The 22335-nt window shown below is 43.1% G+C and overlaps 1 protein-coding gene across 1 annotated transcript; it reads right to left on the bottom strand.

The window, feature by feature from the left end:
- Positions 1 to 3010: 3010 nt before the first annotated feature.
- On the bottom strand, positions 3011 to 15409 carry NXNL2 (nucleoredoxin like 2). The gene is made up of 2 exons (XM_060236416.1): positions 15084 to 15409; positions 3011 to 3615 (listed from the first exon to the last, which is right to left on the bottom strand). The coding sequence occupies exons 1-2, from the start codon at positions 15383 to 15385 to the stop codon at positions 3447 to 3449; spliced, it is 471 nt and encodes a 156-aa protein (XP_060092399.1). The 5' UTR covers positions 15386 to 15409; the 3' UTR covers positions 3011 to 3446.
- Between the last annotated feature and the right edge of the window lie 6926 nt (positions 15410 to 22335).

Genomic DNA, 22335 nt, shown 5'->3' with positions numbered 1-22335 from the left:
ATCAATAGATGTGTAGCCAAATGCATATTTGAATGTAGGGGTTATCTATTCCACACAATTTCAACCATAGTTTTTCAATGTGCAGCTGCTACATGGGCATTGCTGCATTGCTGCACATCCAAATTCATATCCCATTGAAAGCTGCATAAACATCTACATTTGGATTTACTTCTTTTCCAGCAAGAGATACATGCACAAAAGCCTACTTCTTTGCAGATTTCTAGGACTTGCATTAGATCGCATAGCTCTAGCTTGAGGGAACTGCACCTCCCCTACTCTGCCAGGACTCTCTCCAGACCTGCCTTTACAGAACTGGCATCATTCATATCCACTGCAGCATAAATGTCAAGATGAGGATTGGCTGACATCAAAGACAGTCACAATGGGTGGTGCAACTCTTCTGCTCTAACTGGAAAGTGTCCGGCCCAAGCAAAGAAGCAGCTGCTTTCCTGAGGTGGAGGAGTCTTAGCCAATGGGCAACAGGGGCAGTAGGGGACGCCCTGACCTACCAAGGATCCACCACACCCCTACAAAAAAAGAAGAGGAGGTTCCTACCACTCTCATGCTTGCCCTATCTGAGATTTGGGCTGCAAGTTTTCAGTGGTGGCTGTGGTGGTTCTTGCTCACCCTGAACAGGTGAGGGTCACCCATTGCTTGGCCCTGGCAGGAGGGCCCATTGTGGGATGGCAGTGATTCTGGGACCTACTTCTGGATTTTTGTCCAGGTTCCCAATATTACTAAGAAGAAGACTGTAGATTTACACCCCGCTCTTCTCTCTGAATCAGATACTCAGAGCAGCTTACAATCTCTCATATCTTCTCCCCCCACAACAGACATCATGTGAGAGATGGGTGGGGCTGAGCAGGCTCTCACAGCAGCTGCCCTTTCAAGGCCAACTCCTGTGATAGCTATGGCTAACCCAAGGCCATTCCAGCAGCTGCAAGTGGAGAAGTGGTGAATCAAACCTGGTTCTCCCAGATAAGAGTCTGCACACTTAACCACTACACCAAACTGGCTCTCTGCTCAGAGTTGGCTCTGTTGAGCCAAATCTGGGAAGTCTACAGCAGCCTCACTACTGGAACCAGACATTTCCTGTTTCAGGCACAGAGACTGCAGCAGTGCAAATCTTCTCCCATAGGCTCACTTGAAACTTAAGTGGGAAGCCAATCTCCACCTATCAGAAACTAATTGGATAAGGTTTCCTCCATCAACCCTGAGCAAGCAGGGTTAAAAAAAAAGTCTCTGCCCAATGGTTGTCAGACGAACCTGGTCCATTTACAGCATGCAAGAACAAACTGCAAACTTGCCTGAAGTTTCAAATGTTCAGGTCTCTCTCTGCGTAAAGCGCCATCCAGTCACAACTGACTTATGGTGACCCTCAAGGCAAGAGACTAAAAGAACTGGTTTGCCATTGCCTGCCTCTGCATAGCAATTCTGGAGTTCCTCATTAGTCCCCTATCTAAATACTAACCAAGGCCCACCTTGCTTAGCTTCTGAGATATGACATACCATAACTCGTTGCTTTGTCTTTTCATGCTGCTTATCTTGAACCTCTTACGCCTTTTCTCTGTATACTAGCTTACTTAATTGTAAACAGGGCTTTGACTAATAAACCTGCAGGCCAGAACACTTCCCTTGTTCTGGCTCGTTCTCATGTTTCTGCATTACAGAGAGACAGATGTGGAAGACAAGCTTCCTTGGTGCAGACTGGGAGGATCCATTTTCTCTCCTCAGGATCTTCCTGAATATATTTTATTGTGCCTATGTATTGTGAGCTCTTAAATGCTTAACAACTCCCTTCCTTTTGCAATTCCTGGCAGACAAGGAAAAAACAGAAGGTTTATGAAGTGCCTGATAAGTTGCCATCCATGACTGTATAGCATTTAAATACCTCAGGCCTATGTGAGTGTTGAATCATTTCTCTGAAAGATAAAACATTCAGAAATCAGATCTGGTAGTAAGGCTGCCAAACTGACAATATGAGGGGGGAAAAAGCCATGCAGCTTTCTAACTGCTGTCATCCCGGCAGGATTGTGACAACAAAGCAAAGCACCTCTTTTGTGAGTTTTCTCCTTGACATGTGGATTGGGTATACAAGGAAAGGAGAGGACAGCCATGGAAAAACTGTGGGAGACATTCATACATTTACGATACAATTTCAAACAATTTTGAGAACTATGCCGCTCATAATTTATGATCAAATTGCGATTCATGTAGAACATTTATATATAAGGCTTACATAAATTAGGTGGTTAACAGAATAGAATATGGGAGCTACCATCAAATAGAGGCTTTATGTATACAGACCAGGGGTCCCCAAACCTTTTGAGCCTATGGGCACCATTGGAATTCTGACACTGGATGGTAAGCACAACCACAAAATGGCTGCCACAAGAGACAGAGCCAACCACAAAATGTAACTCTTCAACATTTCAGGAAGAAGAAGAATTGCAGATTTATACCCCCCCAATTCTCCCTGAATCAGAGACTCAGAGCGGCTTACAATCTCCTGTCTTCTCCCCCCATAACAGACACCCTGTGAGGTGGGTGCGGCTGAGAGGGCTCTCACAGCAGCTGCCCTTTCAAGGACAAGTCCTGTGATAGCTATGGCTAACCCAAGGCCATTCCAGCAGGTGCAAGTGGAAGAGTGGGGAATCAAACCCGGTTCTCCCAGATAAGAGTCCGCACACTTAACAACTATGCCAAATTGGCTCTCTTTAACGCCTTTAAAAATGAATATATTGTTTTAAAATATTTTCTCACATACATACAGCTTACCTTCAGGCATACAGTGAAGACCTTTGTGCTGGACTGGCAGCTATTGCCAAAGCAACTTTTTTTTCAAAAAAAATCTGCACAGCCAGTCAGAAGTCTTGCTGGGCAAAAGCCCCACCTACTTTCTGAAAACAATTAGTGGACATCAATTGGTGGATATAGACTGAAGAAGCTTTAGGTAAATAGCCATCAATTTTGATTTTGTATGTAACTGAATGATACAAGTAAACAGAAGTAAGCAATAAATAATTTTATTAAAGCAAATACGTTTTGTTTTGTAGTAATGTAAATTATAGACCAACATTCCAAAAAGTCTTCTGGTTAAGAAATATAAAGTTTTCCTTTGCAAAAATAAAGTGCTTGCATAGATTCAAGAGGGCATACTTTCTCGATGTTAGAAATGTGCCTGGTATAAACAGCTGACCTTCAGTCTTCACTGATATCAGGAATTCTTTAGTTATCTTCTATATAACAAAAACATTAGTAATGATACAGAACAGAAGCAGTGGGATTAGAAACAATTATTCCACCTACACAGAATCTGAAACAAAGCAAAGGAATATGGGATGAGGCAACTGTCATGCCCTCTTTTGATCAAGTAGCAACAATAAGAATACTAGATTTACAAAACGTATAACAAAGCTATCTCCTCTGGAGATCCCACCATTGGTTCAAGTGCAGAAATTCTCAAAGACATCTGCCCCCTCAACCCAGTTTCGGAAGCAGTTGAGCCCTCTCTCCCGAATATGTTTTCTGCCTTTATCTGTAATGACTTCTCCAGTTTGTTTAACAATCACAAGTTTGGGAATGGCGGTGATGTTGTATTTTTTCTTCAACTCACTGTAAAGAAGAAAAGAGGAAAAACTGATAGGTGCATAAACAAGGGGAGGAAATCTTATTTGTTAAAATCAGATATGTTACATTTACATTGCTGTTTCTGCACAAATAATTTTTAAACAAAATGTTTCTTAAACTGACAGCAAACATGTTAAACCCTACTTAATACAATCTTTTAAAATAAAGAAGGAGACATGAATTGTTATTTGGGGGGCTTCCCACTGGATTCAGGAGCCGGAAAGTCATCAAGGAGACACTAAGATCAACAACTAAACCGCCTTGTGCTCTTTATATTCTTTAACTGCAATATGTGCAGTTTTCAAATGATGAATATTTATGACTGTAGCAACTAAGCAGCATAGACATTTACTTTCTACCCCATGGAGAAGCAGTGATATTTCCAGAACAATCACTCTTGCTTCTGGAAAGTTCTGAGCATTTCATTTAGGCTGTGCTCAGAAACAGATTGTATAACTGTAGGTTATTCCATACATGGGTCTGCCAAGCAAGAGAAAGAGTGCGTAATGGCTTAGGACAATGGGAGCCTACAATGAGCCCATCACAAATTTGTTTCCATTACAAAACAATGGCATTGTGTGGAGTGTTTTGCATGGCAACATTATCATCTTATCCTGAATATAAAATCACTTCAATCAATTCACATAAGAACATAAGAGAAGCCATGTTGAATCAGGCCAATAGCCCATCCAGTCCAACAAGCTGTGTCACACAGTGGCAAAAAACCAGGCACCATCAGGAGGTCCATCATTGGGGCCAGGACACTAGAAGCCCTCCCATTGTGCCCCCACAAACACCAAGAATACAGAGTAACACTGCCCCAGACAGAGAGTTCCAACAATACACTGTGGCTAATAGCCACTGATGGACCTCTGCTCCATATGTTTATCCAATCCCCTCTTGAAGCTGTTTATACTTGCAGCCGCCACCACCTCCTGTGGCAGTGAATTCCATGTGTTCACCCTTTGGGTGAAGAAGAACTTTCTTTTATCAGTTCTAATCCGACTGCTCAGCAATTTCATTGAATGTCCGCAAGTTCTTGTATTGTGAGAAAGGGAGAAAAGTACTTATTTCTCTGCTTCTCTATCCCATGCATAATCTTGTAAACCTCTATCATGTCACTCCTCAGTCGACGTTTCTCCAAGCTAAAGAGCCCCAAGCGTTTTAACCTTTCTTCATAGGGAAAGTTCACATTGCTACTGAAACAACATTTTTCAGATTGTTGCATTTTACCAATCATCTACCAGTTTTGTTGTTGTCATTCTCTCATATATCTCACTTCAAAATATTTTACTTTAATTGAAAATGTTTTTATCAGAAAACTCTTCAAGATTGATTTCTGGTTGAATCCATATGCCTAGCACAGAAATTCCTAGATGAATTGAACTGTACCAAACTCTGTCCAAGTTAAAACATTTATCATATTGGTGTCATTCTTGTGTAGCAGAAAGACAAACTGACCAGCATTCCCTTAATTGTGCTTGTAAATTCTTGTATGATGTCTGGAAGTCCTATTTGATGCAAACCAGAGATTTGTGTACAGGTTTCCATGTACAGCTACTGTCTTCACACAGGACGATATACATGTAGTATAAAGAGTGAGTCGTTGTTCATCTCCTATCATGGAAAGTGCAATGCTGGCCTGTCAAGTGTATCATCTAGTCTCTGCAGATGAGCATCAAGTTGACCGGTTGTAGAAGTTAATAAAGAAATAGATATTGTGGGAGAGCTATGCTCAGAAGTGGTACACCTAAGCAGAGACCATATGGTAATTAGTGATCCAGGTCAAACTGGGTTTGAAACAGGGTCTAAATGAAGGACTGTGACTTATGCTAGCAAATTGCTATACATGCACATACATAACCCCGCTGATTTCAGTTTCTGAACTACGCAGCTAACAACATAGAATGGGATATAATTTGCTACTTGCTGTTCCTAATCAATTTCTCTTACTCTGCTTGCTTCCTCTCTTCTTGTTTGTTCCTCTCCCCTCCTGCTGAGATCAAAAGTGGATCCGGAAAGCACCAACCATAAAATGAAGCTGACTGAAAAGCAAGTTATTGGGTGTTATATAACTTGGTTGTCGCTAGCCCCACTGGGAAAGAGCTATGTGGAATAGGGAAGGTGCAAGTTTAATGCAGGAAGATTTTAAGACAAGAACTGATGGGTTTGAGCAACTTGGCATAAAATGGAATCTGTTGTTTCTTAAATACAGATGTCATTCATGGGGAAGGGGGGAAAACATAGACATTATGGGAATTTCAGAAACTTGGTGGAATGAGGAGATTAACATGTGGAATTCACTGCCACAGGAGGTGGTGGCGGCCACAAGTATAGCCACCTTCAAGAGGGGTTTAGATAAAAATATGGAGCAGAGGTCCATCAGTGGCTATTAGCCACAGTGTATGTGTGTATATAACATTTTTTGCCACTGTGTGACACAGAGTGTTGGACTTGATGGGCCGTTGGCCTGATCCAACATGGCTTCTCTTATGTTCTTAATCAGTGGGACACAGTGATTCCTGGATATAAATTATATCGGAAGGATAGGGAGGGAAGATTTGGAGGTGAGGTGGCTCTGTATGTCAGAGAGGGTATATAGTCCAATAAGATTGAGAAGGTCAGTGAATTAGATTCCCTTCAAGAAATGCTTTGAGTCGAAATAGTGGGTCCAAAAGAAAATGTAACTATAAGAGTTTGTTATCACCCACCAAATCAAAAGATAGAGAACGATTATAAAAAGATAGAAAGATTAAAGATAGTGGCTAAACATAAAAAGTGTGTCATAACAGGTGATTTTAACTACCCGCAGATTGATTGGGTCAATATGTGTTCTGGTCGGGAGAAAGAGATTGAGTTTCTAGACGCTCTCAATGACTGCTATGGAGCAGATGGTCACAGAACCTACCAGGGGTGGGGAGATCCTGGATTTGGTCCTAACTAATGCCCAAGACTTGGTGAGAGATGTAAAAGTGATTGCACCACTTGGGAGCAGTGACCATAATGTTATTGATTTCACCATTTGTATAAATAGAGAGTTGCCCCAAAAGACCAGCACAACCACGTTTAACTTTAAAAGGGGTAAATTCTCTGAGATGAGGAGGCATGTGAAGAGGAAACTGAAAGGAAAGGTAAATACCGTCAAAACCCTTGGGGAAGCTTGGAGGCTATTTAAAACTACAATCCTAGAAGCTCAGATAAAATATATACCACAAGTTAGGAAAGGCACAACAGGTATAAGAAAAGGCTTGCATGGTTAACAAACAAAGTAATGGAAGCTGTAAAAAGTAAGAAGGACTCCTTTAAGCGGTAGAAAGCTAGTCCAGGTGAGATTAATAAAAGGGAACACAGGCTGTGGCAAATCAAATGCAAGACTGTGATCAGGCAGGCAAAAAGGGACTATGAGGAGCATATTGCAAAAAACATAAATACCAATAATAAAAATTTCTTCAAGTATATTAGAAGCAAGAAACCAGCCAGGGAGGCAGTGGGGTGCTTGGATGACCAAGGGGGAAAAGGAGGATAGAGGGCTGAGAAGCTGAATGCATTTTTTGCCTCTGTCTTCACTGTGGAAGATGAGAAATGTTTGCCCGCTCCAGAACCACTTATTTTGGAAGGGGTGTTGAAGGACCTGAGTCAGATTGAGGTGATGAGAGAGGAGGTCCTACAACTGATAGACAAATTAAAAACTAATGTCACCTGGTCCGGATGGCATACATCCAAGAGTTCTGAAAGAACTCAAAGGTGAACTTGTGGATCTCCTGACAAAAATATGTAATCTTTCATTGAAATCTGCCTTCGTTCCTGAGGACTGGAAGGTAGCAAATGTCACCCCCATCTTTAAAAAGGGTTCCAGAGGTGATCCGGGAAATTACAGGTCAATCAGTCTGACTTCAATACCGGGATTAGCAAAAACAGAATGAGTAGGCACATTGATGAACACAAGTTATTGAGGAAGACTCAGTATGGGTTCTGTAAGGGGAGATCTTGCCTCACTAACTTGTTACAGTTCTTTGAGGGGTTGAACAAACATGTGGACAAAGGGGACCCAACAGATGTTGTTTACCTTGACTTAGTAAGCTCGAGAGTCATGGAGTAAAAGGACAAGTCCTCTTGTGGATCAAAAACTGGCTAATTAATAGGAAACAGAGAGTGAGTATAAATGGGCAGTTTTCGCGGTGCAAGACGCTAAACAGTGGGGTGCCACAGGGCTCAATGGGTCCCATGCTCTTTAACTTGTTCATTAGTGATTTGGAGTTGGGAGTAAGCAGTGAAGTGACTAAGTTTGCAGATGACACTAAATTGTTCAGGGTGGTGAGAACCAGAGAGGATTGTGAGGCACTCCAAAGGGATCTGTTGGGGCTGGGTGAGTGGGTGTCAACATGGCAGATGAGGTTCAATGTAGCCAAGTGCAAAGTAATGCACATTGGGGCCAAAAATCCCCAGCTATAAATACAAGTTGATGGGGTGTGAGCTGGCAGAGACTGACCAAAAGAGAGGTCTTGGAGTCATGGTAGATAACTTACTGAAAATGTCAAGACAGTGTGTGATAAAAAAGGCCAACACCATGCTGGGAATTATTAGGAAGGGAATTGAAAATAAATCATCCAGAATTATAATTTGTTGTTCAGTCACACAGTCGAGTCCAACTCCTTGCGACCCCATGGACATAGTCACGCCAGGCCCTCCTGTCTTCCACCATCCTCCTAAGTCTGCTCAAATTTGTGTTTGTTACATCAGTAACGCTGTTGAGCCATCTCATCTTTTGCCATTCCTGTCTTCTTTTGCCTTCTGTCTTTCCCAGCATCAGGACATTCTCTTCTCATTTGGTGGCCAAAGTATTTGAGCGTTGAAACTCAAAATATTGAGTATCATAATGCACCTGTATAAATTGATGGTGCAGTCTCATTTGGAATACTGTGTACAATTGTGGTCACCTCAAAAGAGATATTATAGCATTTGAAAAAGCCCAGAAAAGGGCAACTAGAATGATTAAAGGGTTGGAACACTTTCCCTATGAAGAAAGGTGAAAATGCTTGGGACTCTTTAGCCTGGAGAAACGTCAACTGCGGGGTGACATGATAGAGGTTTACAAGATTATGCATGGGATAGAGAAGGTAGAAAAAGAAGTACTTATCTCCCTTTTTTACAATACAAGAACTCGTGGGCATTCAATAAAATTGCTGAGCAGTCGGGTTAGAACGGAAAAAAGGAAGTACTTCTTCACCCAGAGGGTGATTAACATGTGGAATTCACTGCCACAGGAGGTGGTGGTGGCGGCTACAAGCATAGCCAGCTTCAAGAGGGAATTGGATAAACATATGGAGCAGAGGTCCACCATTGGCTATTAGCCACAGCGTATTGTTGGAACTCTCTGTCTGGGGCAGTGATGGTCTGTATTCTTAGTGCTTGGGGGGGGGGGCAAAGTGGAAGGGCTTCTAGCCCCACTTGTGAACCTCCTGATGGCACTTGGGTTTTTTTTTGGGGGGGGGGGGTTGCCACTGTGTGACACAGTGTGTTGGACTGGATGGGCCATTGGCCTGATCCAACATGACTTCTCTTATGTTCTTATGGTACACAAGAAAATGTCAGATGAGCATCTCTAGTGAAGGCATGATACTATCAAGGTGCTAGAAAAAACCAAACAGGCCCCGTGTCCAGCAGCAACCCACCTGAGATGATTTTTATTTATTTATTTATTTATCTCTCTCTCTATTTATTTATTCTATTTACAGCCCTCCATCCCCTGTACCACAGGGCTCAGAACGTGACAACAATATTCATATAAACAGTGTTCACAACTTTAAAACTATTTAAACAACTTTTACAATACTAATGGCAACTGATGAATTAATACATAAAAAGAAAGCACAACATAGTACCCCTATCTAGGGGGAGAATACCTGTCTTGCAGATTAGAAAACAGAATAACTAGGGCTTTTTTATAGCAGGAACTCCTTTGCATATTAGCCCACACTTCCCTGATGTAGCCAATTCTCCGAGAGCTTACGGGGTTTTTATTACAGAGCGTAGTGTACATGGAAAAAAAGGAAAGGGACAGGGGTGGGGATGGGAGGGAGGCCAGCCTAGATGGAAACTGTCACTGTCCTCAACTAAAGTCGTGGCAGAACATCTCTTACAGGACCTGTGGAACTGCATCAGATCCCGCAGGGCCTAGGTCTCACTCTGCAGAAAGTTCCAGCAGGTTGGAGCCAGGGCCATAAAGCCCTGTCTCTGCTTGAGGAGAGCCAGATATTTTGGGGACCAGGGCTCACCAGTAAGTTGCTATCTATTGAGCGGAATGATCTTGGGAGTGGGGGGTAGACCAGGAGAGGTGGTCCCACAGATACTTTGGTCCCAGTCTATTTAGGGCTTTAAAGGCTAATACCAAAACCTTGAACATATGAAGCTGCCTTATACTGAATCAGACCTTTGGTCCATCAAAGTCAGTATTGTCTTCTCAGACTGGCAGTGGCTCTCCAGGGTCTCAAGCTGAGGTTTTTCACACCTATTTGCCTGGACCCTTTTTTTTTTGGAGATGCCAGGGATTGAACCTGGGACCTTCTGCTTCCCAAGCAGATGCTCTACCACTGAGCCACCGTCCCTCAACCTTGAACCTAACCTGACATTCAACCTGGAACCACTGCAGCTGGGTAGAACACCAGTTGAGTGTGGACTCTAAATGGGGCTCCCGTAAGGGCCCATGCTGCCACATTCTGGACCAGTTGGAACTTCTGGGTCAGCCTCAAGGGTCGCCCTGCACAGAGTAGTCTTGTCTGGAAGTGACCATTGCATGTATCACTGTGGCTAGGTTGGGGTTAGATAGGAAGGGAACCAATTGCTTAACCTGGTGGAGATGGAAAAACTAACAATAAAAACTGTAGCTCAGCTTGTGAACAAAATACAAAGGAGAGGATTGCCCCTTGGGGAACGCCACATATGAAAGGATATTGTGGTGAACCCCTCTCCCCAAGAGCCACCCTCTGTCCCTGACCATGGAGAAATGAGACCAGCCATGTCAAGGTTGTTCCACAGATCCCCACATTGGTGAGGCAGTGGGTCAACTGATCATAACTGATTGTGTCAAATGCTGCTGCTGGATCAAGTAATAACAGCAGTATTGTCTTGCTTCGATCCAGCCGTTTATAGAGATCGTCTGTGAGGGTGACCAGCATCGTCTCCATCCCATGTCCAGGGCAGAAGCCAGATTGGAATGGGTTCAGAGCCAATATGTCCTCTAGGAAAGCCTGGAGCTGTTCCACTGACACTTTCTCAACTACCTTACCCAGGAATAGAAGATTTTAAACTGGGCAGTAGTTGGATGGGTCAGTAGGGTCCAGAGATTGTCTTTTCAAGAGCAGCCTCACCACTGCCTCCTTTTATCTCCCAGGCTTCACAGCACCAGGATCCTGTCGACTTTGGCCCTGGAGAGTTGGCTGAATTGGTTAATACTGAGCCTGAAGATGGCCAAGGGGCCTCCAGTTTACGTACTAAATCAATGCTGGTAAGCAACTCCTGGTGAAATGACAAGATTTTATCTGCAAAAAAGTTCACAAAAACCTCACATCTAATTGGAAGATAGAATTCTGGATTCCCTTCAAGAGGGCAGTTAAAGACCTGATTACCCTAAATAATTGTGCTGGGGAAAACTAGCGGATGCAATAGATGCTGCATAAAATTCCTTTTTAGTGGCCTTCACTGCCATCTCATAGGATCTCATTAGATGTCCTATAAGATGTTTCTGTAGCTTTGTTATGAGTCCACCACCAAATTCACTCTAGTTGTCCAAGCTTCTGCTTCATCCTCCAATAAAGCACCATGGTATACCATGGAGCTAATTTAGCACAGGAGCGAAGAGGATGTTGGGAAGCAATTTTGTTGATGGCTTCAGAAGTTAGCTATGTCAGTCATCTATCAGCATCGGAACTTGCAGCCCAACTGGGTCCATCAGTCTCTGCAGATTAGCATAAATCAGCTTGCCCTGGCACCACCTATGCAAGGAGGGGCTGGGATACCCAGGTGGGCCTTCAGAACAAAGTGGTCTGACCACAGCACTCCATCACTGGCAACTAGACCTACATCTATTCCATACCAAAGATCAGATCCAGTGTGTGGCCTGCTTGATGCATGGGACCTGATACATTCGGTAGGAGTCCCATTGCTGCCATGGAAGACACCAGGTCTATAGAATGCAAAAAAGCAGCCACATCAACATGTACATTGAAATCCCCCAGACTGATAAACTCCAAGACCCAACTTGACACTGCCTCTAGTAGGCTCGGCAGGGTATCTGCTGATGCGATACACCAATCAGGTAGCCAGGTCCCACACTAGGCCAACACACTCCCCACTTTTGGGGTGGGGAGTTCCTGAAGGAGAATGACTCTTGAATTAGTATCGCCACCTCCTCGACCCTTTGTCTGGGATTGATGAAGGACCAAAAAAAACTGTCTCATCCTGTCTTACCCAGGTGTCAGTCATGCATGCCAGGTCTACTTCTTGCATTGCAAAGTAATACTGCAACATAGCAGTATTATTAACGGACCTCACCGGGCATTACACATTAACAGTGATGGTGAAGGGTTTACCTTCCTAGCTCCACAACCATCATGTCTTGGGATGGAATGAAGACTGGAAGGAGAATGAGCATAACCATACCTTTGTCTCCTTCCCTTACATCTTGAATCATGTGGGAGCAGGTCAGCCTTTAGGTACCTTAACTGCCAGCCAAAGGCTTTTTAGATCAGAACCTGGAGGTGTGAGTATTTTAAAAACTTAAAGGGTGCCAGTGAGCAGGGCCTTACGTTCATTTTTTGAAAATCTGGTGTGATTGTTCTTGTAATGTTATGAAGTTTTCCACTTTCCATGGTATTCAAATGATAGGACATTTTTATCCCACCATTCCTCCTTGGAGCTCAAGTTGATGTGCCTGTACTTTCCCCTTTTTTCCTGTGAGAATATCTGGTTCAGCACATTTTGGGTATCTCTGTCGTGGGCCTCTGACCACTACAACACAGGCTCTCAATGAGGAGTAATGAAAACTGTAGTCCTTATTGCAAAGCCTACTTGCACAGAGGCAGCTGCCAGCACCATCCCTATTGTGCTTCCCTGTCTCTTCCCACATTCTAAAGCCTCCTGCATTTCTGCCTTTGCTATGCTGCCTCTTGTTAGCACCTTCTGAGTGAGCACACTGGCTTCCCCTGTTACACATCACTGGGGTTCCATCATGCGCAAAATAGCCAGAATTCAACAGCTGTCTTCCCACTGCTTTGAGCACATTCAGTACAGCTGTGAAGGAACCCACAGAGATTCCAATATACTAGCAGTAGACAGTGCAGTGGCATCAGGTTCATCTTCATTGCAAGAAGGCCAGGCTGGCTGGCAAGGAAGCCAGCATGTGATAAAGAATGGATGGTAGATGTGGAGAGCATGGGTTCAAATCGATTGGGGGAGACCCTACTTACTCACTCATAGGGTGTGTGCATGAGAAACAGGTGAAAGAAACTAAGGGACATGGTTCAAATATTATTATGAATAGAGAAATTATGCTCACACAGGAAATAGAGATTAAATGTAAAAGATTTGATTGTGGAAGGACAGCTGCCTTCAGCAATGAAAAAAATCAATATGATAAACTAGCAGACTGGGAATAACAGGAAAGGGATTACTATAGAGGAAACAGGAAAGGAGCTGTGACCAGAGTGCTCCCCCTAGGTGTCCAACTCCTATCTCTTCTACCCAATTACCGGTACTTTTGTCACCCACCATTCCTGTTAGTAGAGCACTGCTACCATCTTCCTACCCAATCCCTCGCTCTTTGCTTAATCCCTTTATCTTCCTCCGTCATTTTGCCAGGTCTGCTCACCATACATATCTGGTGCCATCATCATTCCAGACCCCCTTAATTCTAGATGCAAATCTACTGTATTTTTTTACCCATTTAGTGGGGTCCAACTAACATCAAGATTGCATACTGAGGAGGTATCACTGAGGAATCTGTTCTTCCAAAGGGCATTCCATATCAGTTTCAGCCTGAGACCAAATGCTTACAAAACACTGAAACAGCACTGACACCACCAGCACTAGTGATTCCCGCCCCCCCTCCCCCCCCCTGCCCCACCAGCAGGGGAAACAGGCTGCACCAGCCTTGCTGAAGGTAAGCAAGTCTGGGGAAAGTCAGTGCCTACATAGGAGCCTCCTGGGAACCTTATACAAACTGCTTTAATAGAGCAAAGGCAGACTATTAGTGGAACAAATAAGACTGAAGCCAAAAGACTAGTGCAAAGTAAAAGTTCCTGAAGTCCAAAACATTAAACTTGCACTTCATTAGGCTAAATGCACTCACCATACTCTATTTAAGACTGTATAATTTCCTATCTTTTTTTGCTTACAGTGCTGAAGTTAAAACAGGAGCTTTAACTAGCAATTTCCTGGTTCCTTTTAGAAGAATAAGTGTACTTATATTTTCTTTTCTTAAATCTGAGGTGGTTTTTAAAAAACAGCATATGTGTATTTGCATTTCTTTTCTTAAATCTGAAACTTGCTTTTTTTTAACCCTGAAAGCATATTTGTATATCTTTTCTTAAATCTGAGGCTGTTCTTTTTTTAAATCTGAGAATCTGGATATTCATTCTATTGATGCAGGTCTTACAGTTTCATTTTAAAAAATATAACATCAAGCAATAAACCCAATGGACTGCCTGTCTTGGTACCTATTCAGGACACAAATGTGAAGACATGGAGCCAGCATGGCATAGTGTTAAGAACATCAGACCAGGACCTAGAAGACCCAGGTCTGAATCCTCCACTCTGCCATGGAAGATGCTGGAAGATTTTGAAGAGTGAGTTTTAAAATACCAATTCATCATTTCATAGCCTTCTAGTCAAGGGACTCATATGTGAAATGTCCATCATAGTCACACACCTTTTCTCGCTCTCTCTCAGACCAAGGGTCTGCTTAGACATCACCATGAAGGGCAGCTCTTGGGGACCTGGCATTGTGAGGGAGGGAGCTCCTTCCCAGCAGCCGCCCCCCCCCCCCCAATCCCTTTTGGCTGATCTTGCCAGGAGTTCAGCTGAACCTGAGCCCTTCCCCTTTATCCGCCCATCTGCCCCTTTCCGGATTTTGCTTGTGGCTTCACAAGGATTTCACCTTAAATACTTTTCATCTCCTACAAAGTCTTCTGGTGGTAAAATCATCCAGTGATTCAGTTTAGATCACCTCGACGTAGATGTGAACCGATCACAAAGGCGAGACAGTTTGCTCCTCCACCCCCCCCCCCCCCGCGCATTGAATACACGGAACAGCACTTCAGGGACGTGCTTGGGACCCGGCATTTCTTGTTGAGAAACTGCGATCCACCCGCAAAAGGAAGGCGTCCCCTTCCCGCCATCGCGCAGGCCGTTGCCCTCACCGGCACGTGGCAAAGCGACGCCTGGCATTTCATACTCACTGCTTGAAAGGATCGTGGAAAGGCAGCGCCAGCCAGTCCCCATGCATGTCTTGCATGTAATTCACCATCTCTTCGGAGCTGCGGTCGGAGGAGATGAAGACGATCTCGAAAGGGGCCGGCGAGGGCGCTTCCTCCACCAGCTCGCTGTAGAAGTCGCACAGGACTGGGGTGAATTCGCGGCACAGGGAACACCACGCGGCCGAAAAGTACAAGCCCACGACCTTGTTCTGCAGGGCTTCCTCGGGCTCCACCGCGTGCCCGTCCTTGTTCGTAAGGAACCTTCCGCTGAACACGTCCACCATCCTCGCGGGCGCGGGGGGAGGGGACGACGCAACTCTTCAGGAGGCTCCGGGGAAGGGGGAGGAGGCTGTTTGTTACCCACCCGATGGTCTGAATCCGGAAGAACGGAACTACCTAGTCGAGGGAATGTTAACGTCGAGACGGACCCAGCCTGTCTGGCGCAGGTGTTTCTCTTGGAGGAAAAAAGAGCGTGTGAGGTGGCCCGGCCCGACCTTGCTTTAATCCCCTGGGCTGTTCGTGAGTGAGTTTTATTTTCTCCACTCTCCCGCTTCAGCTCCTTGGGATGCTAGAGGGAGGGGAAGGGGGGGAAAAAAGATCAGCAACAAGTGCTAAAATCGGATACCAGCCAAAAACCCCACCTTCCCTGAGCAAAATCTTAGCACGCCTCTGGAGACAGCCGGTAGGCAGGCGTGTGTGTCCCCCTGTGTGCGTGGGGGTGCGTGTGTGTTCAAGGTGATTCAATCCGCTAAACCAGAGCAAAGTGCCTCGGGGCTGGTGGGGCCTTTGTTTGCGACGGCTATTAATGGAAGGCGCGTCTCTAAAAATAGACCGCGAAAGCCAGAGCGGAGAAGCGCTGCCCGAGGCTCTGCCTCTAGATCAATATGCCTGAGCTGGACCGCACAGCCGGCTGGTTGCGTCTCTCTTTGGACCGGGCAGCCCTCGCTGCCAAGCTCATACCGACTTCTTAAACGGGCCCGGCAGAACAAAGAATTTTTGGGATCCCAAGCAAGGCAGAGTTTTGTATGTTTTAAACCCTCTCGTTCTCAGTTGAGAGTCTCAAAGCATGTTTAGTGTTTTGAAATGCTTAATTTTGGGATAGACGGAATGTGCACATATATACTGCGATGAGTGCTTTACAACAAACTACAGGATGAAGTGAGCGTCTGGCGTATTTACTTCAGAGGGGAACGAGGGCCAAAAGCGACATGATGAGAGATTTTTTGTAGATAACTGGGGTTGCCAAGTCCAATTCAAGAAATATCTGGGGACTTTGGGGGTGGGGCCAGGAGATTTTGGGGGTGGAGCCATAAGCAAGGTTGGAATAAGTACAATTGAACTCCAAAGGGAGTTCTGACCATCACGTTGAAAGGGACCTTTTCAATGCCTTCCCTTCATTAGAAATAACAAAGGATAAGGGCACCTTCTTTGGTGGCTCATAGAATTGCCCCCCCTGGTCCAATCCTTTTGAAACTTGGAGGGTGTTTTGAGGAAAGGCATCAGATGCTATGCTGCAAATTTGGTGCCTCTACCTCAAAGAACACCCCCCTCCAAAAGCCCCAGACACCTGCAGATCAATTCCCCATTATTCCCTATGGGAATCGTTCTCCAAAGGGAATAATAGAGTTCCCAGTAGACATTTCCCTCCCCCCTTGCTTTTTAAAGTGGGAGGAGGGCCTCCAAACCTGGGAATCCCCTGCCCCCACCTGGGGATTGGGAACCCTCCCTCTCTCTCACACACACACTTACTGGGTCTGGTTCCTCCACAACAACATCTGTAAAGTACAGGGGCTACAAGATGCTCTCTTTTATACACTTGCTCTGAAAACGAAAGCAAAACAAAAGGAAGGGCTGTGCTCTGAGAAAGCTGCTGCTGACCCTTCCCCATCAAGTGCTTCCTGCTCAACTTTAAAGGCACAGAAACACACACATACATTTTAAAACGGGACCTGTTTGCAGGTTCTAAACCTGCCGGAGCTCTAGAGGTACATGGTGGCTGTGGGGGTGGGGCTTCCCCCTGCTGGCCAGCTGGCTGGGGGCAGAGGATGCCTGTAAAACCAGGGGATCCCCCGCTGGGACCTGGGGATTGGGCAGCCTATAGATAACAAGTGTGCAGGGCACCCTTTTATATAAGGGTGGGGAGGATGAGGGTGGTTTAAACCTACTCCCCCCACCCCCAATTTTCCTAACTAGAGACAACCCTGCAGGACTGTTAAGACTTACCGGGACAACCAGACAGTATTGCTAATACTTTATCACTTTGAAGAGAGTCAAATGAGGAGGAGGAGATGCAGAAGTTTTAGCAACATTAATTGTTGTAGATGGTGTGCTGAAGAGAACAGAATTCTGTGAATTATCTGCTTCTCAAAACTTAATACATCTAAAAGTTTTGCTTCTCAAAATTTAAGTAATAAATCTAAAGAACCTTAGGAAATCTGCCATCAGTGCACATGAAAGCTCATACCTTGAATAAACTTTGTTCTACTGCTTCAACCCAATACAGCTTTCCACCTGTATATATCTCCAGTTGCTCATAGATGGGGGAATGAACATGGGTAGAAGAAGCAAGATATGCTTATGCACATACCTTCAGCTGGATAGAGGGCATCAGGGATAATGCTTGACACTACATGCCTAGTGCCTTTATCTTCTCTCCCCCGTTCAGGCCATGTATGTGTCTAGGACGGGTGACCAGTGGTAGCTCTCCAGATGTTTTTTGCCTACAACTCCCATCAGCCCCAGCCTTGGAGAACTGGGTTTGATTCCCCACTCCTGCACCTGGTAAGTGACCATGTGTCAGTCACAGTTCTTGAAGAGCTCTCTTAGCCCCACCTACCTCACAGGGTGTATGTTGTGGGGAGAGGAAGGTGACGGAGATTGTAAACTACTCTGAGTGAATCCAGCCTCTTATCTTGGTATAAATCCAACCTCTTATCTTGCTTTTGGGGCATGTTTATGTTTGACTTTAACCTGTTTTAATTTCTGTGACTCCCATTCCCAGTCTCTACTTGAAAAGGAGGAAGCTTTACCATTGTGAGTGCAAGATTTATTAAAGTACTACAGTGCTGTTCTTCAGATAATCCCAATTCCAGGAATTCTTTGGTTGGAAGACATGATAGTTTAGATTGAGTTCAAATGTATAGCTGTACTTTTAATTTGTTAGCTGCTTTGTTGGCCTTTGTGCAGGCAAAAAGGCAGGATATAAATTTTGTAAGTAAATAAATAAGGCTCACTTTAAAAACAAAATAAACTCTCAGATGAAGGCAGTTTTGTTTATGTGTAAATAAATCCCTAATAAAGAATCCATCTTTACTCTAATTTTAAGGCAGACTTCAAAGCTGGTTTCAAATTCTTTAGGATAGTGTTAACCATGGGGACACAATATTAATGTTAAGCCAAGATATATCTACATTTAAGGAGGAATAGACCAGGTAGCAGGGGGTTGAAAGCAGGTGACCTAGTCACCCATTCTTAATCCCATGTTTTTTTTTAAAATGACCTTGAACAAATGTGGCACATCAGTTCAGTGAACAAATTAAAGGGCTTTTTACTTCTAGGAGCACTGAGAAATTTCAGGGTTGTTTTTGCCTGTGCTCATATTAAACCATGAAGAGGACTTATGTAGAAGTTCATTTAATGTGACTATTGATGAAAACTTGTTACCTCTTTCTACAAACAACACAACTGTCATTATTCAGTTGAGTTTTCACTGCATTTTGTAGAACTGCAGATCTGTTATACTTTTTTTGACTTTGTAATATAGTCTTTCATTTTATGAAACTTGTGCATAAGATACTATAAACACACTATGTTAACTGATGATTTCAAGTTTACTTGACCTTAATGATTATTTTCATTGGCTATTATTTTTCATCTTTTGATCTGTTCAAGTTTACAAGAGATAAACTCCTTTTGTGTTTGATTTAAATTAAAGCTCAGATAGAAGTGACACTGCTATAACAGATAAGTATGTAAAAGCATGTAGATTGGGAGACTGCAAAATTCCTGTTGCATATGGTGGCCTTGGTAGACTTAACAAGGAAGCACACAGTTCTCTAAAACTTTTGCATGCTCTTTAACAGTGCTTAAAAGAGTTTATGGAGGAAAATCCGAAGCAGGTGAATACATTTCATAGATACAGTTCTGTTCATGGCAAACATTTCCTCCAGCTATTGTTTCTTTAAAGGCCTGGGGAGGGTGGACTTCATTCCGTAAGCCTCACTGAGATTTATCATCATGCTGCTATTTATACAGAGTTCCTGATCTTTTCTCAAGGGAGCAAATTAGCTTTAGCTTGAGACCAAGGTGACATTGCTTATGGGAAAGTTGGTAAACATTGGAGAACTACTGCCAAGTATCAGCTGTTAAACACATTAGGAAGGTATTTCCACACTCCCAAACACTTCATTTATAATTTGACTAGAGAAAGTTTCTTTTGTGCAGTCAGTTTACATTGTGATTTTAAAAGCTTTATATGGTTTAGGGGGCAGGGAGAGAGAGTATGATTGTATTTGACTAGGCACACTGAGGCTCAAAGAACATTCCTACAGGTAAGTAACCAAAATTTTCAAAGACTATAATAATATGAGAGGCAGTGTCTGAGTGGAACTTGTAAATCTGCAGACAGACTTACTAGATCCAAGTCTGCTTGATCACATTACATCATTTAGCTTGACACATCCCAGGTCACCACGGTGCATAAGAATTTCACTGTGGTAGCCAGTATTTTTAGCAATGATTTTAGTGTCTCTCATTAAGAAGTACAAAGCTGATAATTTCACATCAGAATATGTTTTGTTGTATGGCATAACTTACACGTGTGCTAAATTCTTGCTATAGCTAGTTTATATGCTAACTTTACACCCCCCAATAGTGCTGGATGAATTCATTTAACAAGTTGCTTTAAATACTGGCTCCAAGATTCAGTTAAATGGAGCATTTAAAGCAATAATGGAATTATCAGAAACAGGGAAGAAGTTAGGCTAGTGTTAGGGGGTTGGATTGTTGTAGTAATGACAACTAGAGCTATCCTTATATTTATATCTAACACTTTTGTCACAGCCTTAATAAAATTACAAGAACCCATGAACAGGTTAGAGTTTTGTAGTACACACAAGTAGAAAATAACATAATATAATTAATATACAGAACTGTGAGGTCTGACAAACAAGCTTGGTTCCTAGATTTAAGAAAAATTTGACAAAGCCTGGTATAGCTTGTTTTAAGCATAACATCTGGTAAGATAGATGCAATGACTTCAGTGTTGGACAGGGCTCAGATATCAGCTGAACAGAACCCATTGGATAAACATCCAGGCCAGGGGTGGTCAAACTGTGGCTCAGGAGCCACATATGGCTCTTTCACACATATTTTGTGGCTCTTGAAGTCCCCACCACCCTGCTAGCCAGCTTGGAGAAGACATTTGTTTCTTTAAATCACTTCTCTAAACCAAGCCAGCCAGAGGTTTGGAGTATGTATTTAAAGTTGCTTTCTTTCCACCTCTCTCCTAATCTATTTTTCCCTCCCTCCCTCTCTCAAATATCTGATGTTTGTGTCTTGTGGCTCCCAAACATCTGATGTTTATTCTATGCGGCTCTTTCTTTAAGCAAGTTTGGTCACCCCTGCTCCAGGCAGTCACCACTTGTCAGTTTAATCTATCAGATGGAATTATAACACAAAGCAAGATACCCCTACACACACTGCCCTAAGTTCCTTGCAAGAGAGATGGAGTACGAATTTAACAAAAACAAATTAAAATAATAAAACTGTACTTTAAGATTGTAAAGTAGAAGTGATGCCATTTCTTTAGAGTGTGATGCCAGCATTTCTGCGTCTAGGGATACAGCTCCCTTTTTGCCTTTAACAATTCTTCTGCAGTATGTATTCTTATTACCCAAGAACAAGAGTGATAAAGCAAAATACCGTATTTTTCGCTCCATAAGACGCACCTGACCATAAGACGCACCTAGTTTTTAGAGCCGTTTGTGTGAATTTAGAGGCATTTGTGTGAATTTTTTGCAGTATTCGCTCCTTAAGACGCACACACTTTTCCCTCCACTTTTTTTGGCGGGAAAAGTGAGTCTTATGGTGCAAAAAATACAGTATATTTTCTGCAGACACATATCCACACAACCTTATGATCATGCATCACATCCGATACTCCATCCATGCACACGACTGATTTCATCCTGTTACTCCATAGGCCATCCTTTCATACATCTAAATGGAGAAGGGAAGATAAATCAGTGGAACATGTATGACTAGCATCCTTTACTTTCTGCTATCGTGGAGGTCAAAAGAAATTCCATGGCTGTGGCTCTGCATTGTATCATAGTGTCTAGCAGGGAATTTGGGGTTGTTTCTACAAGATTTTGATCTGCACTAAAAGATAAAAGCACAGCTTGAAGCATTGCAGAGATAAACAATTTTGGTATAGTTGTGTGAAAGTGAACTCAAAACCTTCCAAACTGGAACTACTGAGAATCCATTGGAAGAATATCTATCTAATAGGAAAAATCCATGAGAATCTTCAAAAGGTAAAACATAGACAACTCTATTTTAAACAATAATTTCTTACATGATTTTGTTCACATTTTTTGTCTCAGCACTTCCCAGAAAAATGTTATCAAATTGTGTTAGGTAAAAGAAAATCAATAGCAAAGGTGGCTGATGAGAAAATCCATTGAAAGAAAAGATTCTCATGTGAACCTAGAGTGAGTTTCTTTAAGCAAGAAATCAGTGCAAAGAGTAACAGTAACTTCATGTTAGAACCAATATGTTAAATGTGACATAATTTAAAAACAAGCTCTGTACATGATGCCTATGCAAGGAAAGTAATGGGAGCCATCACATAGTCATTAAGGAAAGAAAGCAGTTTTAGTGCAGTGACAATTTTATCTAGAGCTCAGTTAATTTATGAACAAAGGGAAAAAAATAAAAGCTTTAAGTTAGGAAAGTCTCATTTCAGGCAGATTTTTAAAAGTAGGTTTTGGGACTGCGCTTGTCCGGTATTTTGTATTGTATTAATTAGTTCTGTTCAAGTTTTGACAAGTGGTTGTCTTTTTAATTACTGAATACCACTGTGAACAAATATTCTAGAAGGAGGGTGTTTCCATGTATTCCAGGAGGAAACACTAATTCCCGTGTCATGAAGTCTCAAACAATCTTTTCTGCTTATTTTAGAATAACAAAATTATTGGGCTCAAGTCAAGGCCACAGACAGTAGTTTCAAAAT

Source organism: Heteronotia binoei, chromosome 4, assembly GCF_032191835.1.
Source record: "Heteronotia binoei isolate CCM8104 ecotype False Entrance Well chromosome 4, APGP_CSIRO_Hbin_v1, whole genome shotgun sequence".
In the NCBI taxonomy this organism is placed as follows: Eukaryota; Metazoa; Chordata; class Lepidosauria; order Squamata; family Gekkonidae; genus Heteronotia; species Heteronotia binoei.
Note: the sequence above shows the minus strand (reverse complement) of the source record. Positions and strands in the feature narration are given on the sequence as shown.